General features: G+C 36.9%; 1 protein-coding gene and 1 non-coding gene across 2 annotated transcripts in view; both read right to left on the minus strand.

The window, feature by feature from the left end:
• The window catches only part of UTP20 (UTP20 small subunit processome component), a 91,851-nt gene that overhangs the window by 21,878 nt on the left and 45,806 nt on the right, over nt 1–24,167 (minus strand). Inside the window, exons 28-43 of the mRNA XM_090272636.1 lie at nt 21,047–21,190; nt 20,235–20,314; nt 16,632–16,849; nt 15,957–16,101; nt 14,719–14,806; nt 12,507–12,650; nt 12,339–12,389; nt 12,079–12,231; nt 10,470–10,625; nt 10,012–10,152; nt 9,205–9,342; nt 5,433–5,572; nt 4,318–4,400; nt 1,950–2,239; nt 468–607; nt 82–238 (exon numbers count right to left, since the gene is read on the minus strand). Of these exons, the coding sequence (XP_090128762.1) occupies nt 82–238; nt 468–607; nt 1,950–2,239; nt 4,318–4,400; nt 5,433–5,572; nt 9,205–9,342; nt 10,012–10,152; nt 10,470–10,625; nt 12,079–12,231; nt 12,339–12,389; nt 12,507–12,650; nt 14,719–14,806; nt 15,957–16,101; nt 16,632–16,849; nt 20,235–20,314; nt 21,047–21,190 (2,268 nt within the window). The remainder of the gene's footprint in view (nt 1–81; nt 239–467; nt 608–1,949; nt 2,240–4,317; nt 4,401–5,432; nt 5,573–9,204; nt 9,343–10,011; nt 10,153–10,469; nt 10,626–12,078; nt 12,232–12,338; nt 12,390–12,506; nt 12,651–14,718; nt 14,807–15,956; nt 16,102–16,631; nt 16,850–20,234; nt 20,315–21,046; nt 21,191–24,167) is intronic.
• Nucleotides 3,781–3,917, minus strand: LOC150011181 (small nucleolar RNA SNORA42/SNORA80 family). Its single transcript, XR_016510997.1, has one exon. It is a non-coding gene; the product is annotated as a small nucleolar RNA SNORA42/SNORA80 family (small nucleolar RNA).

Here is a 24,167-nt window from a genome sequence, read left to right on the forward strand (position 1 = left end):
AGCACCATGACTCACAGGGTTCAAAGTGCAAATATGCAAACTCCAACCCAATTTGAGAATAAAGCACATGATGCAGTTTACCTGATAGCCACGGACAAGAGTCGTCTGTAGTTCTTTTAAAATATAGTGTAGGTAGTGCACACCCAGATCTTCTATTATTTTTGCAAGAGTGCTGCGTGCAATGTCTCTAATTTCTTGTGCTCGGTTCTTGAGGAGGGCACACACTTTTAGCAGAACACTAGAAAATGAGAAATTGAAAAACGACTAATCAAAAAAAGTAAGCAAATAAAAATAGAAACATCCTTTTCTCTCTCAATTGTCCATAACCCAAAATTCCCACTTAGGATTGTAAACTACAGCAAATTATGACAGTATTTCTCTTCTTCCTGATAAAAGAGATTCAAAAGTCAGGAAGAAAGAACCAAGTTTTGATTTTAAGAAACTTTTCCAATGGTCACACAACATACCTTGGCAGATTAGTTTCCATAACTTCCCGTGGAAGGGACCGCATGAGTTTAACCATGGCAAAGGCTAAAGGAACTCGAACCACCTCCTCGTCATTTACAACCTTGGATTTTATGAGTTTGTGTTCTTCTTCTCTTTTGGTCTGTAAGAAAAATTTAGGTTAAAGTCAAATTGAAATAAATGGATCAGGGACCTACCAACACTGGAACCTTTCCTTTGAAAGATAAGTATAGTGCCTTAAAAAAGACCTGCAGAATATTATGCTAAGTGAAATAAGCCAATCAGAGAAATACAAATACCATATGATCTCATGTATATGTGGAATCTACTGAACAAAATAAACTGATGAACAAAAGAGAAACAGAAGCCTGGATACATGGAACAGACTGACAGCTGTCAGAGGGGAAGTGGGAGGAGGGGACTGGATGAAAAGAAGGTGAAAGGATCAGCCAAAGAACACATATGTATGACCCACAGACGCAGACAACAGTGTGGTGATGGCCAGTGGGGGGGTGGGGGGGGAGGCAGGGGCTGGGTGGAGGTCAGCCTGAGGGCAGAAAATGGGGACATCTGTAATAGGGCCAACAATGAAAATAAAGTTTAAAAAAAAAATCTAAATTATGCAACTTAAGAATAACCCTCTAAAAATTGTAAAAATAATAGAAATACAGAAGTTTTTTTCACAGGGGCAACCAGAAAAAAATAAAGCCAAGCATTTACTAATGTGGGTTATAACTGCTGTAAAATTTGTATCATTTGGGACTTTCAAGTATTTGAGTGACATTGTTGGTGCATAACAAATACAGTGTCTTAAATAAGATTATTTACTAAAATATAAAATGACCAAGTCAATATTTTACACCAGGGGCTGGCAAAAGATTTTCTTAGAGGGCCAGACAGTAAATATTTTTGGTTTGGTTTCTTTTGAAACTATTCAACTTTGCTGTGGTAATGCAAAGGCAGAATTAGACCATATGTAAATAAACAAATTAAGTGTGTTCCAATAAAACTCTATTCACAAAAGCAGCCTACAGGCCAGATTCAAGCCCAGGGCCACAGTTTACCAACCCATGTTTTATAGTGAGTAGGAAGGGCTCTGGCTTCATGAGGATCCCCTGCTAAATGCCTGTTAACCAGGGGGAAGACACTTTTGAACAGTAGAGAAATGACCAAGAAGTAAAGAAGGGAAACAGACTAATTTTTAATAACCGGTTTTAGAAATGGGAGTCATCTCCCTATTTACTCCAGAGATAGAAAAGCATATATCTACCACATGAAAATCGTAATGAAAAGGGAACATTACTGCCTAGCTGCAGCAGTTGAACCTGAAGATGAGAAGACGGGAAAGGAGGTGAATTGTGAAATGTTGCAATAAAGAAAATCCAAAATCTGAAGTCAATCCATAGTTAGGAGCCTAAGGCTGACAGGGCCCCATAAATACCCCAGTTCACACAGACCTGCTGGGCCCCAAGCCCAATGATTACCGTAGATGCCAGGCATTTATGCAGCCTGGGGAGGATATCCCCACTTATGGTTCGGTGCATATTTTTAATTGTTCTCTCTAGTTCTTCCTTATTCCGGGGAAGGGAAGACAAGGACTTGGTGACACACTCGGTTTCCTTGGCTGATGTTCCTTCACAATTGACTGGCTCATGGTTTCCCAGTTCTTCTTTGTTGCCTGACACACTCTCACATGTATTTCCCACCTCTTCCTCCTCGGAATGGTCTAGTTCCATGGCTTCAGGCTCTGGTAATGCAATCACTTCTGTTGTGTCTATGTTTAGTAAACAACAAAAGTCATCTTAAGACAAGTAAGTAGTGTTAAGTAGTCTTTTCTACCAACTACAGCAAGGTAAGTGCTGAGGAAACCACAGTAAATGAGAGCCTTACGGTTTTTTTTTCTTTTTCTTTCTCAGAGTTTAGAGTCTAATGAAGGGGAACAAGTATACTGACAAGTATAAAGAAGTGTGCCTAAAATATGTTTCTGACACTTCACTGACTTTCCAAAAATGGTAGCTATTAGTCCGTGTTTTGCTTACTGGCTGTGTAGCTTTGGGAAAATTACATTTCTAAACCTTAATTTCTCCTATCAAACATATTGGGTAACTAACAACTAAGGTTCTTATGAAAACAAATGACATCATGTCTATAAAATCCAAGCTCATAGTAGTAGGTGCTCAAAAAAATGCTTTAAAAACTTCATCATCTCTAAGAAGAGACAGTTAAGCAAATTAAGTGTTTAAAATTTTTAAGTTTCTATTTATGCAATATTGCAAAATGCAGATTCAGCTAGCTAAAGATAAACTGTTAAAGGGCTTTAGTACATTGTTTAAAACGCAATGGTCCCTACATATTCAAATCAGTCTTTTCTATTCATTAGTGTGGTTCTAGAATGATTTTACCATGAATCAAAGAATTAGAAAGTTTTGAGGTAGAATGTTGAAGAAATGCAAACTGGTGGCTAGAATATTTCAACCCCTTTAGCCAAAAGCAATTAGGATAAATACCTTGGTCTGCTTGAATATTCATTCTTTTCCTTATTTTTCTGTGCTGGCTAGTATTCTAGTTTGATATTTAATATAAGCAGTAGTGGCAAGTATCCTTGCCTCGTTCTGGTTTTAAAGCAAAGAGTTTTAAACCTTTACTACTAACTATAATGTTGCATTAGGTTTCTAAAAGGCATCTTTTAATAGGTTAAAGAAATTTTATTTATTTCTTGCTTGATAAGCACTTTTACCACACATAGATACTGAATTTAATCAAATGTTTCCCTTGTGTCTATTCAGATGATCAGTATTTTTGTATGCTAGTGTGTGAAATTCCATTAACCAGTTAAACCAACTTCATGAGTTAGTGGGGCATCTTTTTCAATAACCTGAAAGAGCTGGTGTTAAGGCTGAAATTATCCATTTCTTGAACGTTTGTAGAAGTTGCCTATGAAAGTCTGAGGCTGGCATTTTCATCAGGAAGTTTACAACAGATTTAATTTCTTTAGTGGTTAGAGATCCATCCAGATTTTCTATTTCTTCTTAAGTCAGTTATTATATTTTGTTTGTCTTAGATTTTGTACATTTCAGTCAAGTACTCAAATTTATAAGTTCAAAGGTCATATTATTTTACCTTTTCATTTAATTGTGACCTTTTAAAGTTGCTAATATTATTATGTCTTCTATTTTTAGTGATCACTCTTGTCAGAAGTTTGTCCGTTTACAATCTTGTCAAATACCTATTTTTAGTTTGAGGATAATTCATTAATTCCTGCTCTTTTATTTATTTATTTTAAGTTTGATTTTTTTTTTTCTCTCTCTCTTTTCATACTGTACAACCTCCTTCAGTGCTCACAACCCACAGATAAGAAGGCTGGGCAATGGTTCGAGGTTGCAATGTGCTCTGGCATGGGTATACTATGAGAGGCCCACAGAGAAGGGCCCACCATAAATCCATTACCATGCTCTTAAGTTTGATTTTTATTGTATTTTTTTCCATTACCATTTAGTCCCTTTATACCCCCTACCTTGCTCTAACTTTTAATTCTTCTCTTATACTTTCTTTGCATTCATTGCTTAATAATCTTTTTAAACATGATAGTAATAATATTGGATTTCTATGTAAAGAATCTATAGCTCAGATTTTTTCTCCTATATAATTTAGACTGGCCTTCTCTATTGTTAAGTAAGTTTTTACAAGTGTACTCAAAATTTTCATTTTTAACTTTCTCCTGTCTCATTCACTGGTCATTGCTACAAGACCAAAAAAAGAGGAATAAGTTGAATTTTGCCATCTTTATTTCATTATCATAGGTTATTCAAAAACAGAATGAAAATCTAGTTTAAGAAAGTTTCAAAAACTTACTTTCTTTATTCTGAATTATTTTCATTTGTTCTTCAAGAGTTTTGTGGTCAAAGTGGAATGCTTCTAACACTATTACTAGCAAGCTGTTAAGAAAAGGTACACAGAAATATTTAGCTGTTTAATTATACCATTTGATGATTAAAAGGAGGTAACTTAAAGATATATAAAAATCAAAATTATTTTTACCAGTATATGCTATTTTTGACTTTAACAAACATTAGCATAACCTCAATAATAAAATGTAAAAGTAAATCAGATTACGGAAAGACTATTCCAGAAAATAATCCAAAATTTAATTTTAAAAATAAAACAAAAGGAGAGAAGCAGCACGAATACTGTTATTGTGAGCTAACCAATGAATCAGACAGATGTAAGGGTTGAGAGCTGGAGGAAGCAGGCCCTCCGGAATCAGTGACACACTTGAGGTCTCCTAGCCTCAGTTTGCTCACCTGTAAAATGAGACTCATGATATTGCAGAGGAATATTGTGATGACTTGTGTCTGCGAGTAGGAACCCCCCACCCCCCAATAACACGGAATTATCTTCTGGAAAGTGGTCCTTTGTAGTACAGACTTCCTCCCACTAGGTGAGTGTTTTAGGAACCTATCTGTATCAGTGTACCAACTGGAGTTTTTGTGAGAGACTGCGTTTGGCTTCATGAATTTTTTTGGAAGACTCTTTCAACACGTTTGCCCCTTTCATGATGGATGATTTATGAGCACACTTGCTCACACCACGCTGAGTGTTCAGCAGTTTTTGACCAAAACCAGCATGACCTCCGTGCCCCACCCTCCCTATTCACCTGATTTCACCTGATCTCACCCTGAGCAACTTTTCTTTTTTTGTTTCTGCGGATGAAAAAAAGTCCTCAAAGGGAAATGGTTTGCTCAGGTGGAAGAGATGAAACAAAACAAAACAAAAAAATGGCAGAAGCACTAAAAGGCATCAAACTCAATGTGTTCAAAAACTGTTAAGCAGTGGAAAAAATGTCTCAATGGGTATATTGCATCAAATGGAGAGTACTTTAAAGGTGACTGAAGTCTAAAAAAAAAATAAAATAAATAAATAAATAAATAAATAAATAAATAAAACAAAAATAAGCAGTTTGACTATACCTGACACCCAACTTTTGATTGATCTGTCCTGTCTGTAAGACATGAATGAAATGCCTCAAGTAGTATAAATATGCTGACCAAGGGAGAAGTCTGCAAATAGCTCCAATCATCTCTGTGGCAGCAATAGTGATATTTTCATGCTGTAAAACAAATCAAGAGTATCAAAATAAAGAAAGTATTTGCAAATAAAATACGGAGCTAACTTTGTATATTAAAAAGTTTAGACAAAAGGTGATTAGCAATAATAGAAAATAATGCTCAAACTATACTCCATTTCCACCCCAAAGAAATGATGCTATTAATTAAAGAAGCGCCACCATCTTCTAATTAAAAGTTATTAACACTGTTTTTATTTAATTTTATTTATTTATTTTCAGGGAGAGGGGAGGGAGAGAAACAATATGTGAGAAAAACATCAGTTGGTTGCCACTCACACGCCCCCGACTGGGGACCCAGCCCACAACCCAGGAATGTGCCCTGACTGGGAACTGAACCGGTGACCTTTTGGTTCGCAGGCCGGCACTCAATCCACTGAGCCATACCAGTCAGGGCAATATTGACACATTTTGAACTCACTCAGACCTCCCTGATAGGTTCAAGCTCCCAGACTGTGAATGAAGTAAATTCAATGTGTAAAACTTGACAAATGTCAAAGTTAATTATATTCTGCATTGCTCAACATTCAAAAGTACACTCCTCGAAGCCTCTCTTCCATACCATGATGGAGAATAGTAACTGGATTTGCCCTCACACCTTAAACTAGAGAAGTAGACAAAAATATACAAAACAACAGTTTTCAGACTTTAGATATCAAACAGCACAGGATGATGCTCCCTGACAGAAAGGTTAACAAATGAAGAGCACCTTGTAATTACCCCAATCACTGCACGGAGAGAACTGTCAGGTCACAGCACAGGAAGGGAAACCCAGAAAGGCCCCGTCCTGAGTTAAGGAGGCAGAGTTGAGGTTATAGCAGTCAAAAGTCCACAGGCTGAGTACCAGAGAAGAAGGCCTTTCAGGTGTAGAAAGTAGCAGAAAAATATCTCTAACAAGAAGAAAAACCAACTGGCAGAAACAGACCTAGGAATGACATGGATGACAGACTTAGTAGGTGAAGACAGTAAAACAACTGATATAATTTTATTCCATATGATCAAGAATGGACAGAAAAACATAAGCACATCGAGGAGAAACATGTAAGGTACAAAATAGGCCCAAAACTGCACTTCCGGAAATGGAAAAGACAAATCTGTGGCGGACAATATGCCAGATGGAATTAAAAGCAGATGAGATAGTGCAGAAAAAAAGATTAGTGTACTTGAAGACACAGCAATAGGAAAATAAAGCAAAATGAAAACCTTAAAAAAAGTTTAAAAAAAGAGCCTCAGGGAGTTATGGAACAACTTAAGTGGTCTATTATACACAGAGTCTCCCAAGGCAAGAAGAGAACCCAAAAATGTCTTTGAAAAAATAATGACCCAAAATTTCCAAGTCTGATGAACACTACAAATCCATAGATCCAAGAAGCTCAATTAACTTCAAGCACAAAAAATAGGAAGGAGGCTACATTAAGATACATCATAATCATATGGCTTAAAACCAGTGATGAAGAGAAAAATTTAAAGGCATCCAGGAAAAACAAAAAATACATTATACTCAGAACAACAAAGAATGCCTTCTCGTGGGAAATTAAATAAACAAGAAGACAGTAGAGCATTATCTTCAAAGTATTAAGAGGAAAAACCCTGAAACATTATCTTCTAAAAGCAAAGATAAGAAAAGACAAAAGCTGAAAGAATTCATTGCCAATAATACTATACTACAAAAAAATTAAAGGAAGTCTTCCATTCAGGAGTAAAATGATACAGGATGAGTGTCTGGATCTAAATATGTAAGCAAATAATAAAGATCTTTTCCTTATTTTAAAGATATCTTTAAAAGATAATTGTTTAAAGCAAAAATAACAATGTATTTATTGTATGAGTGCTTTAAATCTAATGTAGGGGTAAAACCTAATAAACAGAGAAAATCAAATCATTAAATAATAGCCAACTGATCCAATACAAGGTAGAAAAAAAGGAAAACAAATTGGGACAACAGAAAAATAAATAACAAGATCACAGATTTAAACCCAAGCATATTAATAATCATATTGAGTGTAAATGGTCTAAAATCAATTAAAAGGCAGAGATTGTCAATTAGATAAAAAAAGCTACTGTACTAGAAAACAACTTTAAATGTAAAGTCACAAATAGGTTAAAAATTCAAAACTATAAAAAGGTATACCACACGGATGCTGACCAAACCTAAATATAGTTTACTCTTCCATCTACACCTCTTTCCTATTTTATTGCTATCACACTCCGAGTTGGTTGTGCTTACGGATTCTTTTTTTTTAAGTATATTTTTTTGATTATGTTGTTACAGTAGTCCCATTTTTTTTCCCTTTGCTCCCCTCTGCCCAGTATCCTTCTTACCCCAGCAATCCCACCCTACACTGGAATTTAAGGGAGTATTCTTTTATTACTTGGGTAATTCTTTTTTTTTTTTTAATTAAAAATATTTTTTATTTATTTGTTTTGAGAGTGAAGAGAAAGGAGAGAGAAAGAGAGGAAGAGAAACATCAATGTGTGGTTGCCTATCGCACACCCTCAACTAGGGACCTGGCCTGTAATCCAGGCATGTGCCCTGACCAGGAATTGAACTGGTGAGCCTTTGGTTCGCAGGCCAGCGCTCAATCCACTGAGCCACACCAGCCTGGGCTACTTAGGTGATTCTTTAAATTTTTTTTTATACCTTGAAACAACAGAGCAAATCTATCCTTGTACAAGACCATGCAATTAATAAAGTATAAACTCAAGTCACAAGTCCTGATATTACCTCAATTAGATTTGAATTTCTGGGTACTGTCTTTTCTTAATCAATAAATATTTATCAAGTTCTTACATTGGGCTAAGCCCTGTTCTAGGCACTATGTAGCATAATGGTCAAGACAGTTCTAAGTTCAAATACTGGGTCTGAAAGTGTATGTCTCAGAGAAAGTTATATAACCTCACTTACTTTCATTTTACTCTCCTTTACAACAGTGGTAAGGGTCTCTACCAAACAGGGTTGAGTTGTGGTGATGAAGAAGTAATATTACACAATAGTGCCGGTATCTGGTATAGTGCTAAAGAAAGAGTAGCTATTGTTTCATTTCATTTCTTACGAGCCATTTGAGAAGACAACTACTACACTGATCAGTGGAGTTTAAGCCCTATGATATGAAATTAAAAAGTATGCCATCTTAGTAATGTGATCATTTCTTTTTTTCCCCCAAAGATTTGTTGATAGATTTTAGAGAAGGAGAGAGGAAGTGAAGGAGAAAGAAACATTCATTTGTTGCTCCACTTACTTATGCATTCATTGGTGCTTCTTGTATGTGCCCTGACCGGGGATCAAACCCATAACCTTGGTGCATCGGGACTATGTTCTAACCAATTGAGCCACCCAGCCAGGGAGTAAAGTGATCATTTCTAACAGGGGAAATATTTTGTGGTTGGCCTGTGAGCTAATAATAGCAAAAATAGAAAATACATAACCACCATTTATAAGGCATTTACTATGTGCCATGCACAATTCTAAGGGCTTTAGAACTGTTCCAAGCCTCTAATTATGGTGACATCATCAATTTGGATGCCACAAAATTCAGATGCCATTCCCCCACCTACATTTTGGAAAATGTGTCACAGTATGGGAAGAAGTTTACCAGTTTCTAAATTTAATGCCCTACCTTGAGCATTTTCTCATCAAAAATCGGAGCCATGGCATACGGCATGATGTAATTCTGAAGGGACTTAGAAGACAGCATGATTTTGCCTTCCATTAGTTGTTTTGCCAGCTTCTTCAGGGCTCTTGCTCTTCTGTGGATCTATGAGTTAGATAAAATATGAATTAGTTACTGAATAATCTCACAACCAGCTCCATTTCAGCATCATGTTCTTTTTGCATGAAAAGATTAAGGAGTGAAATACAGTCCATGTGTCACATGAGCAAACACCTGTGCCTTGACTTGCTTCCAGAGACATAATCCACAGCATTGGTTTAACAATGGATCCAAACACACTTAAACTTCTTAAAAATGGCAGAGAAAGGTAACACTATTATTGCGGTTTGTGAATCCACCAAGGAAATAAGACTCCAGGAAATGATCGCCTCCTATGCAAATTTGGCTGATATCATGAAGGCCAAGGAGTGAGACATTCACAACTTTTTGGAAAATTAAAATACAGCATTCCCTCACTTATCGTGGGTATTACATTCTAGACTCCCCTGCGAAGTGGGAACCTTACGTTTATTCTACGCTCTTAAACCTATGTAACTTCAACAACATACATATACAGTACCGCAAAATCCCGCAATATAGTGAAAAATCCGTGATAATTAAATATAATATTTTTAAAAATCCTGCGATACAGTGAGGCCACGATAAATGAACGGTGATATAGTGAGGGACAACTGTGTATCTTTTTAAATGAAACATAACTGTTTGCAACGCTTATTTTATAGGCAGGGGGACAAAATCAGAAGTGTCTTCTACCTGAATGTGCTTCATATTCTCAAAGAAGTCTGTTTCTGGATCATGGCAGTCAGTAAGCTGTACCAAGTCTTTAAATTCTGCTTGATTTGGAAAGGTTTGAATTAAACAGGAAAGCAGTGTGGTATAATCCTGTTGAACACTCTGCAAATACAAAGTTGAGAAGAAAATTTTTATTTTAAAAAGAAATTGTTTCCAAGATAATACAAAGAAACGCAACCATTAAAATTTTTTTAAAAAGTAAAACATTCCCACTGTAAAAACGAACTACATAAAATCATAGAGCGATTGCTCTTTTCCATTCCCACTCCCAAATATTAGGTAAATATTTACACAATCAAGTATTTGAACTAAATGTACTAAGGCTGACTGCTTTTATAAGCAGAAAAACAAAAACGTAACCAAAAAAATCACAGAGTAGCAGCACGTAAAAATAAAGTAACAACTGCAAACCCCAGTACCTCCGTAGGGCTCTTCAATCCTTTCCTCAGTTTCTCCAGGAGCGAACGATGAATGATTTCTCTATAATCTTTCTCTCTGACATTCAAGGCAGCTAGCTTTTTGATGATACTCATCAAGCACATGCTGGCATTATCACTTAAAGACATGTCTCCTAACTGGAAATTAGAAAAACACACAATTTATTATGTGTAACAATTATAATACGGAATATTTTCATAATGAAAAAGTTTATTAAATTTTGCCACTGCTCCATATGAAAATTCCTACTAAGAAATGTCCCACAAATACTTCCTACCTAAGGAAGAACCAAACTTAGGGTTGCAAGGAACACAGGAAATGCCTGAAATATCATGCTTACTGAGGTGTGTCACTCAGTTTCAGAAGATACTATGACACAGACTTTTTAATTCATTTTACTTCTCAAAGCAAATAATAAAAGGTTCAGTAAAGCCGTTTTCAATATTCAGTATTAGGTGATCACTAAAAATAACAGAATTGGCTGGTTATGATTCTGGTTAGTTGCACTAGAGTTCCTGCTTTGAGTAGTGAGTATAAAGTACTTCCAATTCAGCCAACCAGGCAGTAATCTAGAATTTCTTGTGTTAAAGAAAACAAAAAAAAGACCCCCCCCCCAAAAAAAACAAAACAAAACAACAACAGAAAAGAAAAACCACATGAAGAATTCCTTGGGTTAAATTTGACATGATATATAGAGAATGAACCCCAAATGGGGAGATTACTTTTTCAAATATTACACAATCTTTAACATCAAATGAGTAACTATAAAACACCACAAAAAGATTATTGATGCCATTAAATGATTAACTATTAATTAAGGACTTCATTTCCCCATTTTGAGATCTTAGTTCAGTTTAGCAATATGGTACTTAATACAACCCAAATTCCTTTTATTTCTACTATATTAATATAAGAGGACAAACTGTCAAATATTTAGCTACATTACTTTGAAAAACTGAAATATAACTGACATATCATGAAATTTACCCTTTTAAGGTGTACAGTTCAGTGATTTTTAGTATTTTCACAATGTGGTTCAACCATCACCATTATCTAAATTCAGAACTTTTTTTTCATTGTTTTTTTAAAAGAGAGGAAGGGAGAGAGAGAGAAACATCAATGAGAGAGAGGAGCATCAACTGGTTGCTTTCCATACGCTCCTGGATGAGGGCCTAAGCCCACAACCTACGTATATGTCCGGACTAGGAATTGAGCCCCCAGCCTTTCAGTTACTGGATGATGCTCCAACCAAATGAGCTTCTCCAGCCAGGGATAACTTCAGAACGTTTTCATTATCCCCAAAAGAAACCCTGTACCAGTAAGCAGTCACGCCCTACCCCTTCCTACCCCTGCAGCCCCGGTAACCCCTCTATGGATTTCTCTATTCTAATACACATATATTACTTTATTCAAAATCTTAAGTCTTTCCAATCATGCGAATAACAATCAGGAATATTCTGCAACTAAAATAAATTTTATATTAAAAAACCTTATACCCGTCAAAATAGAAATTAAGAAATTAGATCATGTAGCTGTATTATCAAAACAATAAAAAAAAATAACTCACAACATTTAGCTATAAAAACCTACCTCCAGATTATAGAAACAATTATGCATCACTGGAATGAGGTAGTTAACATCCACGGTCTGCATCTCTTTAATATAAGAGGTGATGGTGTGGAACGCGGAGAAGCGAACATCGAAGTTGATGTCATCAAGATGTCTTTGATCAAAGGCATTGAGCTACAAGAAATGACATTGAAACCATGTAAGTGAAGTTATATAAATCTTAAATAAACAAAAGTGATAGCACTTTTGAAACAAAAACGAAATGAGATTTTCTTTCTTACCTTGACAACATCAGTAATATATTTTAACCCACTCTCAAAATCACAAAGAGTCTAAAAGGAATGAAAACAATATATTAGTGAATAAAACCTTAACTTTTCTGCCCACTTCCCGACAATTCCCTGCTCCCCCTCACAGAGGTGATTTGGGGTAAAATGAATATTACAGACCTGGAAAATTGTACAAAGCAATTGTCTTGACAGCTTGTTCTTAATGACTGAGAAGAGTTTTGCTAGAGGCTTGAGGAAGCTTGTAGGCTCCAGACAATGTTTTAACAGGTTTTGTATTGTGACCAGAATATCAATCTCTGTATCCTTAAGAAATTTTAAGAGAAACTATATTTCAGTAACTTACAAAACTGTCCAACTTGACTTTAATAAATTACAGTACAGAAAACAAATAATTATGTGCACAGCAAAGGAAATCATCAACGAAATAAAAAAGACAACCTACAGAATAGGAGCACATATTCGCCAATAAATCTGATAAGGGGTCGATACCCAAAATTTATAAAGTACTTATAAAACTCAACACCAGAAAAACAAACAATCCAATTAAAAATGGGCAAAGGAAAGGAAGAGATAATTCTCCGAAGAGGACATACAGATGGCCAATAGACATATGAAAAGATGCTCAATGCCACTAATCATCAAAGAATGCAAAGTAAAACCACAATGAGATACCATCTCACACCTGTCAGAATGGCCATCATCAATAATTCAACAAACAGCAAGTGCTGGAAGGATGTGAAGAAAGGGGAACCCTTCTGCACTGTTGGTGGGAATGCAGATTGGTGCAGCCACTGTGGAAAGCAGTATGGAGACACCTCAAAAAATTAAAAATGAATCTGTCTTTTGACCCAGCAATTCGACTTCTGGAAATGTATCTGAAGGAACCCAAAACACTAATTCGAAAGAACATAAGCACCCCTATGTTCATTGCAGCGTTATTTACAATTGCCAACATATGGAAGCAGCCCAAGTGTCCATCAGTACGTGAGAGGGTAAAACAAGTATGGGACATTTACACAATTGAGTAATATTTGGCTGTAAAAAAGATGAGAATTTTACCCTTTCCAACAGCATGGATGGACCTGGAGATCATTATGCTAAGTGAAATAAGCCGGTTAGAGAAAGACAAATAATATACGACTTCACTCACACGTGGACTCTAATGAACAAACTGAACTAATAAGCAAAACAGAGACAGACTCATAGATGGAGAGCAGATGACAGCTAGTGGGGGAGGGGAGGTTAGGGGGTGGAGGGATTGAGCAAAAAGGAAACAGGACTCATGCACATGGACAACAGTGTGGTGACTGCTGAGGGGAGGAGTATATGAGGGGACTAAGTGGTAATGGAAAAAAACCATGAATAAGGAGTAAAATTAGACATTGGAAAAGTTATTCCATAGCCTTTTAAAAGTTTTTAGCATTTTAATATAAAACCCACAATAATGCCCATTAACAATTCCTTCCTTAATTCTAATAGAAAATAAGCATGGTAAGGGAAGGGTTTAATTAAAGAGCCTGTATAAAAGACTCATGGACATGGACAACGGGGAGGGATATGATTGTGGGAGAGGGGGTGGGTTGGGTGGGGGAGAGAAATTAGGGGAAAAGGGGACAACTGTAATTGAAAAACCAAAAAATAAATAAATAAATAAATAAATAAATAAATAAATAAATAAATAAATAAATATAATATGATGAAAAAAAAAGAAAAAGAAAATAAGCATGGTTTTAAAACAAACTTTCTCCTTCTGTAAAGCAAAAAAACATCCAAGAAAAATGAGCTTGGTGAAGAAAAGTAGATTATCAGCTTGCTGGTTGTCTACAGATCTGAGGTCTTCTAACCTGAATTACTATGTCATAATAGATGCTTAGTATACCTACTAAGGCCTTACAAATGAGTTTGAGCCACAGGAAGATTCTTTTAATCAAGTTTGAACTAGGGTTTGAAAATCTCTAGCTATCTTAGCTATATCTGAGTATTAAAACAGTCTGACTTTTCATTCAGTTTTGCCACTGTGATCCATATTTAAGATTACTCAATTCACTTCTTGGGTCCCAGATTTGTTATTCATCAAAGTCAGATAGAAAAAAAGAAATCCTGAAATGGATGAGAAGCTAAACAAAGGAAAATAATAGTGCTAACACTTTTACTGTTATGATAGATGATGGTGCCTCCATGTTCTTGCCTGCCCGCATTCCCAATTCCATCCCAAGTTTTCTATTTTCAATTTTATATTTCTGTTTAAAGTCTTTCCACAAATACTTTAAGACAAATACATCGTAAAACCTAACCAATAAAATTATTGTTCACAAATAAACCTATTAAAGCGCCATTTCAAAGACAAAGTCAATGTCCTCTGCGTTTATACCTGAGGAATATTGCCATGGTGGAGGAAAGGAAGCAGAAGTGTGATGAGCAGAGAACTTTGTTCTTTGTCTTTCATAAATTTGCTGATCCTAGAGAATGAAAAAAACTAGTAGGTAAGACAAATACACAAATTAAAAGAGTACTTCTCTAAGGAGTTAACTTTTTGTAGAAAAACATCAGTGACGAAAGACGTGCGTGACTCTTGAGCATGTGTGCGCGTATGAAAAGTGTCACTCAGTTGGTCGGCAGTGCCCACTCCTTCTCCCCAGCTTTGGGTTCGGGCTGCTATTCTATTTCTTTTGTAACATCGGATTGTGTAGGTGGTGTAGGGCAAATGCCCATGTTCTGATCTGCCAATTAGTAATTTATTATTTCAAGGAAATAACATTTTTAAGCGCCAAGATTTGTTTAAGACTGCATAAAGCAGCTCAACTTAAGCCCCACAGCAGTTCTACAATGAAAGATTTCTTAGCTCCGTTTCTCCCAGAGAAAACCGAGACTCAGAGAAAATCGAGACCCAGCGAGGAAGTGGCAGGGCAGGTCTTTCAAACACTGGTCTTTCTGGTGCCTAATCTGTCATCATCTTTTCACTATCATAGCCTGTGACAAAACATAATGAGTGTATTTAGTGTGGTTCCTACTCTGCATAATTTTGAAATACAATAGCATAAATAAAATATTTAAAAGAAGTCTCTGGAAGATTCTAACATATTTTTTTGTTGTTGCTGAAAATAACAAAAAAATAAATAAACTTTCAACAACTAAGTCCTAAAACAATTAGAGCTTACAACAGAATCATTTTTTTGTACTCAGGTTTACCAACCTTGCACTTTATAGAAACGATAATTATATACTAGAAGGTCTATTGCTAGAGAATCTTTAAAAACTCTTGTGAGATCTACTTGAAAGAAACAAAACAAACTGTTCTTTCATGTAACTCAAAATTTTAACTGAACGTAACATGCAAAGGCAAAGCGAGCAAATGTATTAATCTACTTGAGAATTTTGCAGTCCGTTCTCTTTTTTTAGTGAAATGAAGGCAGACGCCATACAAGGTTTCTTATTAATACTCCAGCAGAGAAGCAGGATTCTACATTAACTTAAAATAAAGGGCATTCAAAATACTGGAAATCTTTTAGCTTCTTATTACCACATTAAAACAACTGAAAACCAGATATAATTTTAAAAAGTTAAAATCATGGATGGTAATGTTATCTTTTAAGGGTATGTATCACTTACTTTGAAAGAATGCCAAGTTCCTTACTGACTTGTGCCCTGTTCTTTTTCTTTTTCACCTTTTCTGTACTTATTGTGGTTTTGCTGAGATACTGGAGAATTGCAGGTACATGAGGCAGAATTAATCGTCCTCCTACTGTAACAGACTCTGAAATAAAAGTGCAAGTGTTTTGGTTTTAATTAACAATTCTCTTAAAGGGTAATTGTACAATATCTTTATAATGACAGACAAGGAAAATACTCAATTACCATGAAGATTTAATAAACTTTGATTCTAAAGATTAAATAGCTTTCTTAGACAAAGTAGCTATATCACTAGCTAAACGACAAATTTATAGAAGAGATCCAGGAGGCTTTATCTAAACCATTTTTGGTAGCAGAAAAAGAGCTGCCGGGATAATATGGCAGGGAGAAGTCAGACATGACAGAGGAAATCATTTGACAATTGCCTAGAAGATAGCTAAGCTTTCTGGAGCCGAAGTAGCCTGAATTTCTACCACTGCAAAGAAAACTCAGTTTATATAAATTGGTATATACTGGTATAAATTGTTAAGAGAAAAGAAGCTTTTAATAGCATAAATTATTAAAAGAGTCAAATTCTACTGACTTTTTCCTTTCCGAGGGAATAAATGTTACCTCTGAAGTCCAGAAATCATTTGCATTGTGCAGCACACGTACCATCTGCACTTTCTGGGTACACACACCCAGTCACGGGCAAGCTCGAAACTGTGTCTGTGGGTTCAAAGTCTGGGAGGGTCAGGAGGTCATCGACTATGTCCATCACAATACTGGCTGTGCCTTCGGAGAGATTCTTCGCTGAGAGAATCGCAAAAACATTGATCAGGATATCACATTCTGGGTGTCCAGGTTTCTGTTTAGCCACAAAAGGGAAGTATCTGCAAGAAAAAAGTATTGAAATAGTCATTTTATTTCTCAATGTTTATTTCTAAAAACATTTTCCGTATGAATTTTCATAGAGTTTAGCAAATATATGTGTTTATGAACATTAGTAAGATACCCAAAAGGGAAATTACTTTAAAATTTGGAACCTGATGGATAATTTTAGGCACCTTACAAACATATATTATTTAGGCACTTTATGTACATTTCTTGCCTAATCCTCATCACATCTCTGTGAGGCAGCATCCTTATCTCTCTACATTACAGACGAAGAAAAAGACTTGGCCAAAGCCATTGAGCTAGTAAGTGATAAAGCTGAGATCTGAACCACAAATCTCTAAAGTCGAAGCCGTTTCTGAGACAAAAGTATTGAAGAGAGGCTATTTTCTCAATTGTAAGCCTTCTAGAATGGGAATGTTTGCACACTCTCATAAAAGCGATGTACTACAGCATGGGAATCAGGAGCTCAGACCAAAACAAACATCTGCTGTGTCAGGACATGCACTGCTCAGGGGTCAGGGTCATCTGCTGGGAGAGGCGAACAAGTTCATCTCCAATAGTGAAAGACTCACAAATGATGAGAGCATCCTGGCCCACAGAAACACACTAGCTGGGCCGAGGGCACAAAGGCATTCCCGCCGAGGGCAAATGAGCAGTTGTTTTACAGTCAGAGATGTAATCCTAACTACTAGTAGGAGGGTCAACCTGAAAAAATCATCATGACTGGGAAAAAAGCTCAGGAACTTTAACATACTTAGTACTGACAAACTGATAGAAAAGTTCTGACATTATATTCATATATCTTTGTCCAGGAGATACTGGGCACAGTATAGACAGGCACCAAGGAAGACACTTTCCGTATTATTAATGAGGTAGGTACTGTTATTATTTCCATTTTACAGGTGACAAAACTGAGGCTCAGAAAGGCCAGATTTGCCAGAGAGCACACAGTGGCGCTAGAACACACAGTGAAGCTAAGTTTGTGTGGTTCTGACACTTCTCTCAACCACTATGTTTAGGTTGTCCTGAAATTTTTCAAGCAGGAAAGGTGAGAGAACTGCTATCAGCTGCAAGGTCCTAGCAAGAGCCCATCGAATCCAATGCAACTTCTAAGTGCGTTTCTTCAACACTGATGTCCCGTACGGGCATGCTCCATGCTTAAGTGTATGGCCCAGTCAGAAACTTTTATCACCTATTCAACATGCAATGAACATCGACAACTATATGGATCAAGATGGGTAACCCTCTGTGGAAGAAGATACAATAATAAATGCAAAATGGTCTCTGCCCTCAAGGAGCTTTTAGGCAGGCGAGCTATGGAGACAGAAGAGTGTAATACAGTATGCAGTCACAGAGTCTTCCAGGAAAGCTAAGAGCTCAGAGGAGGAAAAGGCTGAGCCACGCAGGGGTCACGGTGGCCAGAACCAGAGCAGTTATAAAGAGAGCGGCTAGGGCCACAGCCGATGTGGTTCAGGTGCTTTGGGTGTCATCCTGCAAACTGAAAGGGCACAGGCCTGGGTTGCAGGTTCAGTCCCAGGTTGGGGCACACATGGAAGGCAACCAACCGATGTTTCTCTCCCTCTTTCTCCCTCCCTTCCCCTCTCTCTAGAATAAAAACTAAAGTAAAATTAAAAGAGAGAGAGAGAGAGTGGCCAGGGACAGTCTGTTTATGGCTTAATAATTTGCAGCATCTCTTTTCACCCTTAGGAATATTTTAGTTTGGAGAAGTGATGTGGATCTATACCTTTAGAAGGACCCAACCAACATAAAACTATCATGAATCATTATGGAAGTCCTTTGTGGCTTACTTACATAAAAATTACATCAATATAAAACATTTCTCAAGTGTTCCTATGAAGTGCTGCTTATAAACAGTGATAAACCAAGATATGAAAGTGTGTCCTCAAATTGAGAAATAAATGAAAAGAGCTCTTCCTACCAATAAAAAATAAAACAGGCTTTCCTGAGGAGGACATTGTCAAGGTCTTCGGCTTCGGGGTTTTTTTTTTTTTTTGTTGTTGTTGTTGTTTGCTTTTTATATTTTATTTATTTACTTTTAGAGAGAGGGAGGAGAAAGGGAGACAGGGAGAGAAACATCAATGTGTGAGAGATACACTGATTGGCTGCCTCTCACATGCTCCCAACTGGGGACCTGGCCCACAACCCAGGCATTTGCTCTGATGGGAATCGAACCTGCGGCCCTTCTGGTTCATGGGTCAGCACTCAATCCACTGAGCCACAGCAGCCAGGGTCGGTTTGTTTTTGAAGACTATTTAATCACATGGGGAAATGTTTATGACATAATGGTACATGAAAAAAACAAAATTAAAATCAAAAGATCATATAGTATGATTCCAATTTTGTAAAATCTGGTGCCAAGATTTTAACATCATTGAATAATAAAAAAATATTTTCTTTTATTCTATCTCTTTCTTCAAAATAGATGAGAGCAAAATTAAGTCTGTCGCCATCACCAAGACAACAGCACAGGTAAAGTTACCACACTTCTCAGTGACTATGCATCAGGTCTCTAACACAGCATCTCTGAAGCATCAGTAGATAAAGGCTCTGTAAACAGCTTAAAATATCTTCAAAAGGATGTTTATTTATGACAATGAGAGCTGTATGTATAGTTCCATAGAGTTTTACAGAGAATAAAAGACAGGCAGGAAATCTAAAAAGCCTGTGAAATTTTTCTGATTTTAAGTGGGAAATGGGTAAAGGACACAGAATGCCAATTACAACCCAGCTTTTATTTTTAAGCAAGCACCCAGAAAATGGTAATATTTATGTGCTGATTTAACTATCTGCTGTGTTTCACATTCTGTTTTTCCCTTTGCCAGGCCAAATCAAAGTGCTGACACAATTATTAACCATTGGAAGAAGATCCCTATCAATTCCAGTACTTCTAATTTTCAAGTTTTAATGAAACTGTAAAGATAGCAAACGTGTGTAAGTTTTTATATAATACTCTATAATTTTACATTAAATTGCAAAATGTTATTTTACCTTTTTTTTTTTTTCCTTTTTAAAATTATAAATCATGCAAACGCTCAAAGACATATAATGAAAAGTTCCCTGTCCCTACTCTGGCCCACCCAAACCTGCACATGCTACAGTAACACTGACAGTCTCTCTTGTATCCTTCTAGACATTTTCTGTTTCACTTCGTATTTGCATACCTGTCCAAGCACTGTGAGGAATTACACTACACTTATTGTTCAGCGACTGTGTTTTTCTTTAAACCGTGTATTTTGAGATTCAGCTGTTTATTCTCTTTAACTGCACCTACAGTAGTTCGCTGCAGGGAAAGACTGTAAGTTATTAGTGTCCCCGACTAATTTACCTGCCGTTTTTAAAAGGGGGGGTAAATGGCTATACCTTGCGTTTCTGCACCAGACACTTATTAGTTTCAGCAGAGGTGTAGGAGAATATTGACTCTCAGATCCAAGCCTGGTGATCTAGGACACAAAATAAAAACAGAATACAAAATTAAAAACATATACAGAATTGTATGAAAAACATTAAAAACCAACTAAGAAAAGCCTGAACAAGCACCGAAACCACACCAGAGAATAAAAGAGCCAAGGCACAGAGATTTACGGTTAAAGGACAGACTGAGGAAAATAGAGGTAATCCAAAATAAAAACGACACAGGAAAAACTGCAAAGATGCGCATGGAAATGCTAGACACCTGAAAGGAACCAGGTCGTCTAGGTTTCAAATGGTCATAGATGACAGACTCAAGCAGCTAGAAATCTTCCCTAAAATCAAGGCTCTCCTACAGTCTGCTTAGCTATAACTAACCTTAACTATTACCAAGTGATTACAACCAGAGAGATAAAACAAGGGAACCTGTAACAAAAATATCCATGTATTTTCCCTCATGCCTGTCAAAATCCAGGCACACATCATGTGAGGTGCTACAAAGGTTATGTTACGTTTGCTTAAGAGACACAACCATATTCAAATTAGCCTTAGGAATAAATGCCATGGTATTGCAGAAACTAGCTCTTGAGCTTTGGGTGGTAGTGGAGCAAAGAAAGTGTTCTAAAACTTCCAGAAATAAACAGAGGCTTGATGTAAAAGAAAAGACCAGGACAGGCATGCATGTTTGTATGGACCACACTGATACAGTAATAACAAAATTGAGAAGCAAAGGATCCAGGCAGAACGTAGAAATCATGGTTTACCTGGGGCCATACTGCACCATGAAATACAGCATCAATTTCTTCTGTGCTGAACTGATAGGACTCCCAATCCAAAAAGATATCAGTTAGCATTTTGATTCCAAGACGTCTTAAATTTTTCAGTGGGTTGATAAACCTCAGCTGTATCTGTTAAAAAAATGTGATATATATCATTTTGATCCCTGACTTCTCAGGGAGGCTCTCTTGCTGCTCAGACAGCTAAGAATTAAACTGGAAATCCTGCTCTTAAGTCTGTTGACTTTGGCTCTGATTCAAATGGAAATGTCAACTAAGCAAGTCATAATGGTTTTCTCATTGAACAAGATGGGGAAGCAGAGACCGAAAAAATCCAATGGTGAGATGTGGTCCATTATGACTGCCCAGTAAAATCACACTAGAGTATTTTTAGGGGGAAAAAAAAAATCACAACTGGAACAGCTGTTTTGTTTCCACATTGTTTTACTTTTTTATTCAAGTAATTGTCTCAAATAAAATCCTGATTTCTTCCCATGAACAAAACATTCAACAACCAAAAAAGTATGTTTTTTTTTTTTTTTGCCATCATGTCTTAGATAAAGGAGAAACCTTCATTTCAAACAATCCTTTTTTTAAAATACTTTATTTATTTATCTATTTTTAGAGAAGGGGAAGGGAGTGAGAAAGAGGAAGAGAAACACTGGCACGAGAAGCATCGACTGGTTGGTTGCCTCTCACATGTGCCCTGACCAGGAGCCAAACCCACAACCTGGGAATGTGCCCTGACCAGGAATCGAACCAGCGACCTTCCGCTTTGCCGGACTATGCCCAACAAGCTGAGCCCTTTTTGTTTTCAAATCTGAATTATATTTCTACCTTTACTAAAACTAGGAGTTTTTAATTATTCTTGTTTAAATTAGTCTAGAAAAACTAAAGATTTCATGTTCTCACCATACAGTGGAATACTCTGTGCAGTAAAAGAAAATGAGGCAAATAAATAAAGGCATGGGAAGATCTCAAGATATGTAATTCAAAGAAAAATACAATTTTGAAGAAAACAAGATTTGTCTCTTTGGAGGCAATGAATGAAGTTGGAGTGGGTAGATGTCTGCAGTAATAGAAAGTTCTCCTGTAACAGATACTGCTGCTTCTGCTGGCACCTCCTTCTCTGTGGAGTTACAGAAATCACAAATATGAAGGCACCTTGCTCAGGCCCAGAGTAGAACAATTTATTCAGCCCCCATTAATAGGTCCAATGGCATGAGAGTCACTGTCCTGACCTCAACTTAAAATCTTTTGAAGAGAAATTTATTAAATTATGTAAGGGAGTGAAAATGCCAAAGACATCTAAGAGGGGAGGAATTATAAATTTGAGAAGGGTCAGCTGTATTGAAGAGGCAGAATTTCTACCGGATCTTCAAGGATGAAGAAGTTTAGACCAGGAAGTGAGAAAAAGGCCTCAGAGAGGCTTCTCCCCAGCACGGAATGCTGTAAAAACTAAACACACGGGCGAAGGTTCAACCCCTAAATGTGTTTCCACTTGATGAATATACTGTAGACTCTAGATTTATGAGTGGCAACTTATTTTTACATATGAATTTAATTACTTACATCAAAATCTAAAAACCACCCTGAATATTAGGAAGACAATACCAATGCTCTAATAAATGAGTATCAAGTCTATGGCCAAGACATTATGACAAAAACTAAGCAAATGAAAAACTAATCTTAGCACGCATATCAAATCAGACACCCCCCACCCCCTTTTCCCCAATCCCACCCCCAAGATCCCGCTCTGCGGGGTAGGATCTGTGAGTTCTATTCAGTTCTGTACCTATGGCCCAGTCTACTCAATAACTGTTGAATAAACTGGAGGAAAATCCTGCAAGTGAGCAATTGTAGACTTTAGTTTCTAGAGGAATAGTCTACAGGACTAGGTTTATGTACCTTTCCAAGTTACTCCATGGTTTAAATGTACAGAAAAAATAAAACCAAACCAAAGCAACCCTCACAATACACACTTGATCCTTGGAGGATTTGAAAGATATAAAAAAGTAAGCTTAGCTCAAACAGACATGTATTAATATTACTGGGAAATAATTCATCACAGCACCTCAAAGAAGTCTTTAGATTTGTCCAAGAATTTAAAAAGAAAATAAGAGAACTGACTACCTGTCAAGAAGCTTAGCACCTCACTAACTAATGAACTGTGAAATTGCACAAATGATCCTTTGAGTTACTGATTGTTGACACAGGAGTAAGGCCATATTACTGATTAACTTCTAAGTTAACCAGGAAGTTGGAGGACTTACAGAGGGTTTATAACACCTTTAGGCATTCAGGATTCAGGATATTCACGTAGAGATAAAGCTGCTGTCACTCATGTCAAGGCATAAAAGAAAATTCTCACATAATCTCTGCCTGCTCTTTTCTGGTGGTTTTTCCACTCCTGGTCAAATGGAGCCAGGGTCCAGATTTAGCTTCCCCTCTCAGACACTGAACAACTGAAGCTAATATATGACACAATAATTTTCAGACACTGGCCAGGAGGCAGCAGGTGGCAGTAAGCCCTGACGGAGAAGAAACAGATGAGGTGAGCTCCACACATTCTCCGTCATCCTGCCTGGACAGTTCAAGCATCAGTGCGAGAAGAGCAAGCCCAAGCAGAGTCCAGTCAGCTTTCTAAGATGGGAAGACAGAGCCATGTGGCTTGAGGGGGGTGGGCCAAGGCAGCTAGAATTCACTAGAAAGGAGAAAGCTATACAAAGCATGACTTCAGAGATCTGCACACGGGTCTTGTTTTATTTTCCTTTCAGAATTGACCACCAACTGACAATATTCTAATTATTTGTATATTTATTTATAACTTTTCTCCCCACAATAGTGAGTCGTTAACTTTCTCATTCTCCAACCTAGAACAATGACTGGCACACATGTGAAATAACTATTTACTGAATAAGGAAATGGACAAATGCTTTATTCACTGCTCCATCCCCAGTGCCGAGAAGTGTATCACACCTGGTTGAGGCTCAATTAATATTTGTTGAAGGAATGAATGAAAGAAGGAGGAAAACAAAATGATGCCTACCAAAATGGAAGGTATGCTCCAAATCTCCGAATCTTGGTAATCAGAGAATACTGTTTCATT

Source organism: Furipterus horrens, unplaced genomic scaffold (assembly GCF_987537825.1).
Source record: "Furipterus horrens unplaced genomic scaffold, mFurHor1.1.pri manual_scaffold_4, whole genome shotgun sequence".
In the NCBI taxonomy this organism is placed as follows: domain Eukaryota; kingdom Metazoa; phylum Chordata; class Mammalia; order Chiroptera; family Furipteridae; genus Furipterus; species Furipterus horrens.